General features: G+C 46.1%; 1 protein-coding gene across 2 annotated transcripts in view; it reads left to right on the plus strand.

Annotated features, from left to right (window-relative positions):
- LOC115476453 (1,25-dihydroxyvitamin D(3) 24-hydroxylase, mitochondrial) overlaps positions 1–14,438 on the plus strand; it is a 56,866-nt gene that overhangs the window by 41,047 nt on the left and 1,381 nt on the right. For both annotated transcript variants that reach the window (XM_030212838.1, XM_030212837.1), the window contains exons 7-11: positions 725–870; positions 3,440–3,606; positions 3,732–3,810; positions 6,990–7,187; positions 11,576–11,687. In XM_030212838.1, the coding sequence (XP_030068698.1) occupies positions 725–870; positions 3,440–3,606; positions 3,732–3,810; positions 6,990–7,187; positions 11,576–11,686 (701 nt within the window). In that variant the 3' untranslated portion in view covers position 11,687. The remainder of the gene's footprint in view (positions 1–724; positions 871–3,439; positions 3,607–3,731; positions 3,811–6,989; positions 7,188–11,575; positions 11,688–14,438) is intronic.

Below are 14,438 nucleotides of genomic sequence, written 5' to 3' on the forward strand. Positions count from 1 at the left end.
CATATTTGGCCACGTCAAACCCTGGTATATTTTTGGCCGGTTATCCGGCTATGTCTGAATATCGACATAGCCGGTTATCTTCAAACCAGCCCCCCCCCCCCCCCCCCCCCCCCAAATCCAGATATTTAATGCCAGTCACCGGAAATGGCCTGGCATTGAAAATCCGGGTTCAGACCAGACCACGGGAGACAGCCCGGCTATCTCCCATGGTCTGAATATCAGGGCCTATAATTATAAGCCAGGTTGAAGTTCCATGTTTTCCACTTCATAGCCCGAGGTGCTCAAACCACTTATCTCGTACCGTTGTCCTTGCTCTGTATGTTACCATGATGCAGAGTTCTGGATTGGAATGCACATTCCAAGAAGTGGCAGGGCCTGAAAGAAAATGACTCATGTTTGTTTATTTTGAGCTGTGCTATAGGTTATGTAACCTTACCCACAGGGGCAGAGAAGTTGTCAGGATTGCAAAATGATGGTGAAGTCTAGATAACAATTTAAGTAAAATATTTCTTCCCCATGGGGGTCACACTATTTAAATGGGATTACATTCAGCCTCATTCATTTTGGTGTGGTTTGACACCGCTGACACGACTTCTGAAAAGAAGATCATTGATTTATGATGGCAGAGGAAACTTAATTGATCAATGCATGCTATTTGTTATACCATTTTTGTACTGTTGATGCACTTTAACTATACTCTTTTGCAAATGATCTCCCCTAATAGCAAAGTGTCACATAGACCGAAGATTGATGAAACATCCTGATGAAGCCACTGAAGATTTCCTGTGTAATATTTATGCTGACAGTCAGCTTTCCAAGAAAGAGATATATGCGGCCATCACCGAGATACAGATTGGGGCTGTAGAGACGGTAAAAACTGGTCATCATTTTCTTTTTTTCTAATTTTTCTCAGACCCATTTGTTGTTGGTTTTTTGTTTGTTTGTTTTTTTAACCTGCTCCTTGAACTTTCAAGTCAGATGGAACCAGGGCTGGGATTTGAACCCTTGAACTTTCATTCCCAGGGATGTTTCTCACCATTGTTAGCCTTCCTCTCATCCCAAACATCCTTAGGGGCCCTTTTTACTAAGCCGCATAGGCGCCTATGTGCGCCCAACGCGTGCCAATTTGGAACTACCGCCCAGCTGCCGCGAGGTCCGGGCGGTAATTTCATTTTTTACGCGCGTCCGCTATGCACGCCGGAAGATTTCCAGAGCACGGTGCTAACTGGGCAGTAATTGGCAGTGCACACGTGCTGACGATTACCGCCCAGTTAACGCGTGATACTTTACTGCTAAGTCAGTGGGTGGCGGTGAGGTTCTCAGGCCCAAAATGGACGCGCGCCAATTTTAATTTTGCCGCACGTCCATTTTCAGCACAAAAAAAGGCCTTTTTTGCAGGCGCGCTGAAAAATGGACGTACGTGCCTCCAGTACATGCGTCTACACCAGTGCAGGCCATTTTTTCAGCGCACCTTATTAAAAGGACCCCTTAGTCTGGAGTCTGGTTATTGCAGTGACTGATTTTGACTGGGAGCCAAGCACTGGAACCTACTACTGGAAGCCTGCAATCACAGGCCTGAATTCAGCCACTAGGTGTTGCCCTTAAAACAATGTCACTTCAAGCTCATATGTTTAGCACAAGTCCATCAAATGATAACTTTCAAACCTTATGATGCTGGGCTTGTGGTACTTGCAATTAAAGAAAACCTTTTTTTTGTAAGACATGGCGGGGTCATGGGGCTCTCATCGATTTTGGCCTCCACTCTCCAATCGTCACAACTCTTTAAAAGTTCAAAAAAATATACATATATAAAAAATATAATGATAAAAATATTTAAAATACATATTTGAAGACCAGTGACGATTGGAGAGCGGAGGCCAAAATCGATGAGAGACCCATGACTCCACCAAACTGAGGTCTTACAAAAAAAAAGGTTTTCTTTAATTGCAAGTATCACAAGCCCAGCATCATAAGGTTTGAAAGCCCTTAAACAATGACCATATACCAGCTTGTGCTTTGTGCACTTTTAGACATTATCTGATTTTAAAGTAGCCCATATACATTACTAAAACAGCATTTTAGATATAAAATTGGTTTATAACATTACCTTCTTTGTGTCTATGGGGAAAAATGCTCAGTCTGTTGGTTTTCTACGGGGCCCTTTTACTAAGCTGCAGTAAAAAGTGGCCTGTGGTAATTTGGATGTGTGAAATTGGTATTCGTTGGGCCATTTTTTACCATGGCTGGGAAAAAAAGGCTTTTTTAATGGGGCAGTAAATGGCTGTGTGCTAAAGTTAAAAGTAGAGCGCACTGGCTGAGCCCTTACCACTAACCATTGACCTAGCGGCTACTAGCATGTTAATCATGCAGTTCGCAACCAATGTGGCCGTGCTGCCATTTACCGCCGGGAGCGCCCTCCACTGTAGAAAACAGAAAAATATTTTCTACCACGGGAAACAGCACATACCAGCTTCTAAATTACCTCCGGGCTCTTGCATTTCCCCAGTGGTAGTGTCGATTTGGTGCGCGCTACTCACATGTTAGCCCTACTGCTGCTTAGTAAAAGAGCCCCTAAGGGGCTACACGCACCCATCATGCACCAGCTACCATGTGGCTCTTGCAGTAATTTCATTTCTGGCACGTGTCCGATGTCAGCTGCCAATGAATAATTTTTATTTTCGGATGCGCGTATCGGATGTGCGCCAAGTGGCATTTGATGCACGTAGGTCATTACCGCCCGGTTACTGAGTGAGACTTTACCGCTAAGTCAGTGGCTGGTGGTAAGGTCACAGACCCAAAATGGACGTGTGGCAATTTGGTTTTGCCGCGCGTCCATTTTCGGCAAAAATTTTTAAAAGACCTTTTTTTACAGGCACGCTGAAAAATGGATCGGCACACGCCCAAAACCTGCGCCTACACCAGAGGCATAGCTAGGTGGGGCCACGGGGGCATGAGCCCCCACAGATTTAGTCCTGGCCCCCTCCACTTTCAACCCACCGACCCTCCCTCGCCACTTTCGACCCCCCTACCGCTGCCGCAAGGTACCTTTGCTGGCGGCAGGGGGTCGAAAGTGGCGGGGGAGGGTCGGCGGGGAGAGTTGGCGGCTGGGGGAGGCAGGCTAAAATGTGCCCCCCCCACCTTGGACTCTGGACCCCTTCCAGCCAAGGTCTGGCTACGCCCCTGGCCTACACTACCGCAAGCAGTTTTTCAGCGCACCTTAGTAAAAGGACCCCAGCTGAGTTATGCTAATATAGCTTGAAATGTTTGTGCTGGATAAAGCTATTAATTGTGAATTTGGAAGCGAATGAGATGAATGATTGTGGACTTATTGACTTCTGCTGAATTTTCAGTGAGTGAAGTTCTAGTGTGTTGTCTCCCAGTGGTAATGGAGTGGCCCAGGACACTAAAATGAACATGTGTATCTTACTTCATATTACAGACAGCCAACAGTTTACTCTGGGTAATATTTCACATTTCGCGCAACCCACCTGTCCAGAAAAAGCTTCTGGAAGAAATTCAGAGAGTGCTGGCACCAGATCAGATGCCGAGTGCTGAAGCCCTCAAGAGAATGCCTTATATTAAAGCATGCCTGAAAGAATCTATGAGGTAATTATTGACTTGCTTTTTTTTATTGAAATAAATGTGCCAAATTATCCTTTGATGTTTAATGGAGCAAAAAAAAAAATGTTATGTGCTCCTCTGAAAATCTATTCTTTCTGAATGGTCTGCAGGATTACACCATCTGTACCCTTCACGACTCGCACGCTTGATAAAGAAACAGTGCTCGGAGAATATTTGCTGCCGAAAGGAGTGAGTACCATTTCTTATCAGACAATGATTCAAACAAGCAAACAGTTGTACATAGAACAGAAATAAGGGGCCCTTTTTACTAAGCTGTGTAGGTGCCTATGCACGCCCAACATGCATCAATTTAGAGTTACCACCCGGCTAATGCGTGGCCCTTCTGGTAATTTTATTTTTGACGTGCGTCCGCTAGGTGTGCCGGAAAATATTTTTATTCTCTGGTGCGCGGGCGGTAATCAGGTAGTCATCGTCATTCTACGCGTTACCACCCGGTTACCGCTTGAGACCTTACCGCCAGGACCGCCGAGAGACTGGGCCAGGCCCGGGACAAGGCCGCCCCCCCTGGCCCCCCCCCCACCCAAGGTCACCGGGCCCTCTCTCCACCCCCCGGGCCCTCTGCACAGACCTTAAGCACCTCACCTTCAAAAGTGCAGCAAGCAGCGGCAGACCACTCCTTCCTTCTGTGTTCTGCCTTCATGGGTTACGTCAGGCGAGGACGGGACACGGAAGAAAGGAGTGGTCTGCCACTGCTTGCTGCGCTTTCGAAGGTGAGACGATTAAGTTCAATGCCAGGGAGCGACGGAGGGCAGGCAGGCCGGACTGCGGCTGCGGCGCTGCCCCCCCCCCCCCCCCCCCCGGAGGCCCGGGCCCGGGGAATTTTGTCCCCTCTGTCCCCCCCTCTCAGCGGCCCTGCTTACCGCTAGGCCAATGGCTGGCGGTAAGGTCTCAGATCCAAAATGGACATGCGGCAATTTTACTTTTGCTGCACGTCCATTTTCGGAAAAAATTATAAAAAAGGCATTTCTTTTTACAGATGCGCCAAAAAAATAATTCTGCGCGCACCCAAAACACGCATCTACGCTACTGCAGGCCATTTTTCAGCGTGCCTTTGTAAAAGGGCCCCTAAATGCATTGAGGGACATGAAGAAAATCAGTGCAGTAAGCACAACAAAATACACTTCTCTTCAATGCACAACAGTAAGCCCAGCTGAAGGTAATATTGAAAAGTACTTGTACAGTCAGGGGTAGTGCCAATTGCGTAATTGCTTGGGTTTTTAAAAATCCTGGTCAGGTCTGTGTATAACTTTGGCCATTTTAATTTTTAGAAAGGTGGCCAAATTTATACATTGAAGGATGGGCAAAAAGGTTAAACATTCAGGACCCTGTTTACTAAGGTGCGTTAGTGTTTTTAGCACGCCTACACTTAATCCGCACGCTAACCATGTGGGCACCTATAGTGATATTGTAGGCACATACATGGTTAATGTGCTTTAAAAACGTTAACGCACCTATAACGCTGCTTAGTAAACAGGGCCCTCAGTGGCAAAATTGAGGCACTGAGGAGGGTTAAGTCCATTCTTTAAGCACCTATTATGGACCAAATTATATAAATAGCATCAAAAAATCAACGCTGAAAAATAACATGTTAAGCACTAAAGGTTAGACACAGTTGCACCAGGATCAGCGTCTTAACTTTCGACATTGAGGATTCACACCAAGTAAATCCTCGTGTTTGATGGGTCCTTTTACAAAGCTGCAACAAAAGGGGGCCTGCGCTGGCATCGTGCCGAGGCCATCTTTTACCGCAGCGGGTAAAAGGCAGGGTTTTTAAAAAAAAAGAAATGGACGTGTGGCAAGTGAAGCACTTGCTGCGTGCCCATTTCGGGTGGGAGCAGTGGCGTAGCAAGGGCGGGGCGGTGGGGGCGGTCCGCCCCGGGTGCACGCTACTGGAGGGTGCAGAGAGCAGCCGTGCACCTGTCAGCTCCGCTGGTTCCCTTCTCCCTCTGTCCCGGAACAGGTTACTTCAGAGAAGGGCAACAAAGATGATTAAGGGGATGGGACGATTTTCCTATGAGGAAAGGCTAAAGCGGCTTGGGCTCTTCAGCTTGGAGAAAAGGCAGCTGAGCAGTGATATAATAGAGGTATATAAAATAATGAGTGGAGTGGAAAAGATAGATATGGAGCGTCTGTTTACGCTTTCCAAAAATACTAGGACAAGGGGGCATGCGATGAAGCTGGATTGCAGTAAGTTTAAAACAAATAAGAGAAATTTTTTCTTTACTCAGCACGTAATTCGACTCTGGAATTTGTTGCCGGAGAATGTGGTTAAGGCGGTTAGCTTAGCAGAGTTTAAGAAAGGTTTGGACGGCTTCCTGAAGGAAAAGGCCATAGAATGTTATTAAATGGACATAGGAGAAAATCCACTATTCCTGGGACAAGCAGTACAAAATGCTTTGCTCCGTGGATCTTGTCGGGTGATTGTGACCTGGATTGGCCACTGTTGGAGACAGGGTGCTGGGCTAGATGGACCTTTGGTCTGTCCTAGTGTGGCGATGCTTATGTCTTATGACAGGCGCGCAGCAGCTCTTTGCACCCTCCAGCAGCCAAGAATGCGCCGGGGAGGGGAGGGGGGTGTCATTGCGCGGGGGGAGGAGGGGTGTCATTGTGCCGGGGGAGGGAGGCTTGATGCATCAGGGAGGGGGATGTCATGTTGCACCCTGGGGGACGGACGCCGCTGCACCCGGGGGGGGGGGGGGGATACACAGCGGCAATCCGCCCCGGGTGGCAGCTGACCTAGGATCGCCACTGGGAGCACTTCCCTACTGAGATGAAAGTAAAGGCTCCCATGCAACCCTGGCAGTAACCGGGCAGCATGCGGCACTGCCCGATTACAGCCAGATTAGGCCACCGAAATAGCAGGCCTGTCTTCGGCCAATTTGAACTTAACCGGCCTGCGCTGAATATCAGCTTGGCTGGCTAAGTTGAACCTGGCCATAAACACCTGGATATTCAATGCCGGTAAACGAAAATGGTGTGGCATTGAATATCTGGGCTGAGCGCCGACCACAGGAGTCAGCCCGGCTAACTTTGTGGTCTGAATATTGGGCCCTTAATCTCTGTTTGTTTCTTTATAAAATTTATAACTTGCACGTTTGGTAATACCATCATAGTGGTGAACATTTTTTTTTAATGGTGAACTTTATTAATAAAATCACAGAACAAACCATACAATCAGGCAATGTGGTAGCCAACATAGCATTGACGGTAAACTGGATTAACAAAAAAACATGGGATGATAAGAAACAAGGGGGAGAGGGATGTATAGAATACCACTAACTAACCAGAAACGTTCAAACGGTACAAGAGGTAAATTGGGTCTCTTCTGTTGTTGTTCGACTTTGCAGACAGTACTGACAATAAACAGTCATGCTGTGGGGTTGAATGAAGAGTACTTCGATGACTGGAGTCAGTTCAGACCGGAGCGTTGGCTTGAGGAAAAGGGTAACATTAATCCTTTTGCGCATATTCCGTTTGGCATCGGGAAAAGGATGTGCATTGGGCGTCGTCTGGCAGAGTTAAAGCTCCAGTTAGCTCTCTGTTGGGTGAGTATAAACTTATTGCTTTCTTAAGTACATAAATAATGCCACACTGGGAAAAGACCAAGGGTCCATCGAGCCCAGCATCCTGTCCACGACAGCGGCCAATCCAGGCCAAGGGCACCTGGCGAGCTTCCCAAATGTACAAACATTCTATACATGTTATTCCTGGAATTGTGGATTTTTTCCCAACTCCATTTAGTAGTGATTTATGGACTTGTTCTTTAGGAAACTGTCTAACACATTTTTAAACTCTGCTAAGCTAACCGCCTTCACCACGTTCTCCGGCAACAAATTCCAGAGTTTAATTATGCGTTGGGTGAAGAAAATGTTTCTCCGATTTGTTTTAAATTTACTACACTGTAGTTTCATTGCATGCCCCCTAGTCCTAGTATTTTTGGAAAGCGTGAACAGACACTTCACATCCACCTGTTCCGCTTCACTCATTATTTTATATACCTCTATCATGTCTCCCCTCAGCCGTCTCTTCTCCAAGCTGAAAAGCCCTAGCCTCCTTAGTCTTTCTTCATGCTCCCATTGGCTGTGTCCATCCAGTTCGCTAGCTCTAGTCAGGAAATCTTTAATTATGCAATGCCTTCTTTATTTTCAGAAAATGCCATAAAAAAGGGAGATATGGTTTAGAGTCTGATGGTTAGAGCACTGAAGTGCAAGTCAAAACAAAATACTTGAGAAGCCTTTTCCACTTCTCATTCGGCACTGACATCTTAGGCAGCTCTTTCCACTTCAGATTATCACAATGGCAACCATTATAACTTTAGTTTTAAATCACTGCTTTAAAAGTATCAGTTAGGTGTTTAATAACTTATATCCAAATTACTGAGTAAACCGAGCAGAATAACCAGGCCTGAAAGGCCATTTTTGTGAAATTGTTTGTTTTAACCAATTTGACATCGATATAGGATTTTACACTCAGACACAGTAGGTATTTTCCTATCCATTTTATAATCTTGCCAGAGACGTTTTACATACCTTAGTGCAGGAGTCTTCGAATCCAGTCCTTGAAGCCATAGGAGCCGACTTTTCAAAATGATTGGGGGTGCTGATTTTTTTTTTTACAGGTGGTCCCCTCCCCCTCTCCCCCTCTCCACTCCCCACTCCCTCTCCTCTCCCCCGAATTCCAGGCCCACCCTCCCTCCGACTCGAGTTCCAGCCTGACCTCTTCTTCCACTCCCACAACAGTCCTTCGCCTGCCCCTCGCCTTCCTGCATGCCGCCCAGAATTTAAAAGTCATCTTACCGGGATCCCAGCGTCAGCAGTGAAAGGCGGCGAGTCGGCGCTTCAGCCTGCCTTCCCTTCTCTTTGCTCTCAGCTCTGCCTCTGGACCCGCCCTCATTTCCTGTTTCCGCAAGGGCGGGACCAGAGGCAGAGCTGAGAGCAAAGAGAAGGGAAAGCAGGCTGAAGCGCCGACTCACTGAGCCTGCTCACCTTTCACTGCTGCCGGCGAGACCCTTGTAAGATGACTTTTAAATTCTGGGCGGCATGCAGGAAGGAAGGCGAGGGGCAGGCGGAATCTGTTGATGGAGATGGGAGAAGAGGTCGGGCAGCGGGCTGGCTCCTGGCTGGGAGCTTCCGGTTCCGGCAGGGAAAATATTGGGGGTGCTCGAGCACCCACAGCACCCATGGAGTCGGCGCCAATGCTTGAGGCCCACAACCTAGCCTAGTGTTCAGGATTTTGAGATCTATTTGCAGTCACCGCTTCCATCGCATGCAAATAAATCTCATGCATATTCATTGTGGAAATCCTGAAAATCTAGGACTGGATTTGCGGACCTCTGCCTTAATGCATGCCTTTATTACAGGTCACCTTGATTATTGCAATTCCTTGTTGAATGCTACATATCAAGCACTCTGGTATCTTATTTATTTATTTATTGCATTTGTATCCCACATTTTCCCACCTATTTGCAGGCTCAATGTGGCTTACATAGTTTTATTAACATTGTCGTTAACATAGTATCTTCTACTATGACCATATTACACCTCTAGAACATAAGAGTGCCTATACTGGGTAAGACCAATGGTCTATCTAGCCCAGTTTCCTGTTTTCAACAGTGGCCAAGCCAGGTCACAAGTACCTGGCAGAAACCCAAATCGTGGCAACATTCCATTCAGAATCTCAAAGATTAACAAGATTCCATGTAGAACCCCAAAGAATAGCAAGATTCCAGATCCTAAATAGTGACAAGATTCCGTGCAGAATCTCAGAATAGCAACATTCCATGCTACAAATCCCAGGGCAAGCAGCTGCTTCCCCATGTCTGTCTCAATAGCAGACTATGGACTTTTCTTCCAGGAATTTGTCCAAACCTTTTTTAAATCCAGATACGCTAACCGCTGTTACCACATCCTTCAACAGCGAGTTCCAGAGCTTAACTATTTGTTGAGTGAAAAAATATTTAAAAGTATGTCCATAGTATTTCCATGTAACATCCTTGAGTGTCCCCTTGTCTTTCTACATTTTCCATTTCACATATACTACAAACAAAATAGGTTTACACAAAATAAAAAAAAAAGAAGTAAAATAGAAATGATGGGAGGAGAGAAATATGAGGAGGCCTAAATTACAATTGTAAATGATACGTGTATAAAATTTATTGTAAGTACAAATTAGCTGAACGTGTAGGTAAATTTACTCTAAAATACATAGAGGGGTATAATTGAACGAAAACATCTATCTCCATGGGCGTTTATCTCCGAGAACGAGTCCAGGAAGGGGCGGACCGAACCGTGTTTTCGAAAAAAAATAGACGTCCATGTTTTATTCGACAATTTGTGAGCTGGGCGTTTTTGTTTTTCAGCGATAATGGAAAATGAAAGCGCCCAGCTCAAAAACGAATAAATGCAAGGCATTTGTTCGTGGGAGGGGCCAGGAGTCGTAGTGCACTGGTCCCCCTCACATGCCAGGACACCAACTGGGCACCCTAGGGGGCACTTTTACAAAAAAAAAAAAAAAGGTAAAAGAGCTCCCAGGTGCATAGCACCCTTCCCTTGTGTGTTGAGCCCCCCAAATCCCCCTCAAAACCCACTACCCACAAGTCTACACCATTATTATAGCCCTAAGGGGTGAAGGGGGGCACCTACATGTGGGTACAGTGGGTTTGGGGGGTTGGACGACTAAGCATTAAGCAGCACAATTGTAACAGGTAGGGGGGGGATGGGCCTGGGTCCACCTGCCTGAAGTCCACTGTACCCCCTAACAACTGCTCCAGGGACCTGCATACTGCTGCCAGGGAGGTGGGTATGACATTTGAGGGTGAAAATAAAAAGTTGTGAAACATCATGTTTTGTGGTGGGAGGGGGTTAGTGACCACTGGGGGAGTCAGGGGAGGTCATTCCCGATTCCCTCCGATGGTCATCTGGTCATTTAGAGCACTTTTTTGGGACCTGTTCGTGTGAAAAAAGGGTCCAACAAAAGTGTCCTAAATGTTCGCTAAAAATGCCTTTATTTTTTCGATTCTCTCTCCTCGGCCGATAACCACGCCCCAGTTCCACCTTCGCCACGCCTCCGACACGCCCCCGTCAACTTTGTACGCTTCTGCGATGGAGTGCAGTTAAAAACGTCCAAAATCGGCTTTCCATTATACCGATTTATTCGTTTTTGTGAGATAAACGTCTATCTCCCGATTTGGGTCGAAATCTAGGCGTTTTTCTCTTGCAATTATAAGGTGGATAGGGTGGGGGGTGGGGGGAGGCAGTGAAAAGAAGCAGACAGACTGTGGTTTATGGTTTATTTGATTTGATATATCGCTCTTCCTTTTTAAAATAGAGCAGTTCACGATATAAAATCAAAAAACAAAGCAAAGAACACCAATTTATAGCAGGAAAGTAAGTGATAGGTACAATTGGAGAAACAAAGAACAAGAGAAAAAAATTAATAATTAGGTATTAAAAGACAGACAGAGGCATTACCAGAAATTGGTTAATCCCCAAGGCCTCTGAGTCACTGAAGCTGTGCTTCCAGGAATCACAAAAGTGGAAGAATTATACTGCATGTCATTGAGTTTTAGTGTGGAATGCCTTGGATTAAAAAAAAAAAAAATAGGCCTTAAGAATTGCCTTGAACTTTTGAAATGATATTTCCAGTCAAAGCTCAGTAGGAATTGGTATTCCAGAGCAAGGGGGGCCTGGAAGAGTGCTGTGACTGTCAAATAGTTTTCAATATCAACCCTTAAGTTTGTACCTGAGGCAATGGAGGGTGGGGCACCTTGCCCGAGATCACAAGGAGCCACAGTGGGATTTGAACCCTGGCTTTCTTGATTCTCAGCCCACTGCTCTTCTCAGTGTTGGTGTCACTGGCTGACTTTTTTGATGCAATGTGAAGAACTATTGGGGAAGAGTTTTGCAACCATTTAATGGTATCTTTTGTTTTCCAGCTTCTTCGAAAGTACAAAATCATAGCAACGGACAGTGATCCAGTAGAAACCATCCATTCTGGAACATTGATCCCCAATCGAGAAATCCCAGTAGCTTTCTTGAGGCGATAAGGTAAGAATGATTATCTGTTGGTCTGTCTGTGGGTGGGATAATGATTCCTCCAGAAATTTGTCTAAACTTTTTTAAAACTCAGATACACTAACCGCTGATACTACATCCTCTGGCAACGAGTTCTAGAGCTTAACTATTCTTTGAGTGTAAGAACATAAGAATAGTATAAGTATAATAATCAGTGATGGCACTCACATGCCTAATTATTCAAAGAATGGACTTGTTGTGTGGTCCTTTCTGCCTGGTTAGGTATATGGCAAGGAGGTTTAATGACAGGAGACGATATGATGTCACAAGCTGAAGCCGGTCTCCACCCACTCCACCTAAGGAGGTTTTAATTCTCCCCAATGCAGCCGCTGCCATCTTGGTATACCCAAAATAATGTAATATATAGGGCAACAAGCTCCACCTACTGGCTTCAGCCTACATAATAGGCCAGATAGGCTCATGCCATCTCCTGTCATTAAACCTCCTTGGTATGCGGACACCGGCACTAAATATGGCCAGTGCTCACATATCTACCAACTCTGCGCATACTCCGCCCAATACAACCTGGACACTAACTGGACAGTGCCATGGCGGTCAAAGGAGATATTCAGTGGAACCACCTTGTTAAGTGCTGTGAATATCTGGCATTTAAGCAGGCAGCAGACTCTCATGCCCATTTAAATCCCTTATTTTAAGTGAAATGAATTGTGTTTTTGTTTCTTTAAACGTGCCCGGTGTTCCTTCAGTGTTAACATCACAGTCTGACTTTTGGTGGGGAATGATTATGGTGTCAGAACCAGAACATTGCATCTTAGGATGAGATACAGCACAGTGTTAGAGGGATGACCAGAGTCCTCTGGGCCGATGCTTAGAACTCCCGTGGTAAAGCCAACAGCTAGAACCCATACTGTTGGAACAGCTCAGAAGACTAGCTCGCCAGTGCTCAAAGGAAATGGTATTCAAATTATATGTGTGCTGGGAAAGTGAAAGCAAGGGGGAACATGCTTGGTGCGTGGACAGAAGAATTTCGTGGTAAGCTCAGCTCTTGTGCGCATGCGCCAGGTAAACCCAAAAGTGAAGCACACATTAGCTCCTGTTTTCTGCGCCTTTAAATATAAGCTTTGCAATAGTTTTTTTTTCCACGTGGAAGGCTTATATTTAAGAACAAGAAACAAGCAAAGTTGCCATGGCTGCGGGTTTCTCGCCCAGTTGGGTCCTTTCCGCGACCCGCTGCAGCTTTTTCACGCCGCGTGCGGGTTGCGGGATTTTGGGTGCCTTTTTTTTGCCCAGCTGCGTTTTTTTTCACCAGCCGCGGGTTGGCTGGTTTTTCCGCAGCCACGGCCAATAGAAGCCCCACGGAGGCGGGCTTAATGATGTCATTTGTATGCAAATTGACTCATTAATATTTATTAATGTCATTCGTATGCAAATTGACATCATTAATATTAGTGATGTCATTCATATGCAAATTACTTCGTGCGGGGGGGGGGGGGGGTTGGGCTAGTTTGGGGCGTTGAAAATTTTCTCCATCTGGCAACACTGGAAACAGGCACCAATGTGTACTTTCACTTTCGGGTTTGCTCTGACTCGCACACATTCGTCTCTCACTACCAGTGCTTAGGAGTTTGCACAGGCTTCCTTCTGCTTCCAAATTATATAAAAACTGGCAGATTTTAAAGAAAGAATCATGAGAAATCCTCTATTCAAACACCCTAATGCCTGGTCCAAACTGGTGTTACTTTTTTCAGCAGTAAGGGTGGCTTTGTTTTGTGCACTGTTCTCTGAGCTTTGGGAGGAAATAGGAAATGACCTCACTAACATCCATTTGACTACATTTTCATGCTATTTGAGCTCATCTTTGGTACACACATTGTCTCTTGCACTTCAATTACTTCCATTGAAAGCAATGGAAGTAAAACCCGGCTGGCTCAATCCGTCCTCCTTTTTCTAGAGCCATATGGTAACCCTAACTTCAGCCCTCTGAGCCTTCTATGCTTAGTAATGCCAGAGCTAGTCTGGTGCTAATCGCCTCTAGCCCCAGCGTTATGTTTTGAGCATCGGCCCACAGGTTTGGGTTAAAGGAGCTCTACCAACCTTAATTTTGAATCCCAGCTTTGAACTTATCCTTCAGAAGATAATTATGTGAGAGTGCTATTTGCATTTGTAGACGACGTGGTCTGTAAGGTAGTACCTGTCTCTTATGTGTAACTGTAGAGCAGGGCTTCTCAACCCAGTTGTCAGGACACACCTAGCCAGTCAGGTTTTCAGGAAACAACAATGAATATGCATGAGATAAATTTGCATACACTACCTCCACTGTGTGCAGATCTATCTCATGCATATTCATTGTGGGTAGGGTTACCATATCTCCGGATTTACCCGACATGTCCTCTTTTTGAGGACGTGTCCGGGCAACTGGGCGGGTTTTGCCAACCTGCCCGTTTGTCCAGAAATCCGGACAGACGGGCAGATTGCTACCTTCCCCTCCCCTTAGTTACTACTGCCCTGGTGGTCTAGTGACCTCTTTCGCCTTCGGGCAGGAAAGAACTCCCTCTTTCCTGCCCGAAGCACTGCCCTGCACGCATCCTTCCTGTTGGTGATCTCAGCGCTGATTCAAAATGGCCGCTGAGAGTTGAAGTGGCCTCGCAAGACTTCAACTCTCGGCGGCCATTTTGAATCGGCGCCGAAATCACCAACAGGAAGGATGCGTGCAGGGCAGCGCTCCGGGCAGGAAAGAGTGGGCTCTTTCCTACCCCGAAGAGG

Source organism: Microcaecilia unicolor, chromosome 8 (genome assembly GCF_901765095.1).
Source record: "Microcaecilia unicolor chromosome 8, aMicUni1.1, whole genome shotgun sequence".
In the NCBI taxonomy this organism is placed as follows: Eukaryota; Metazoa; Chordata; class Amphibia; order Gymnophiona; family Siphonopidae; genus Microcaecilia; species Microcaecilia unicolor.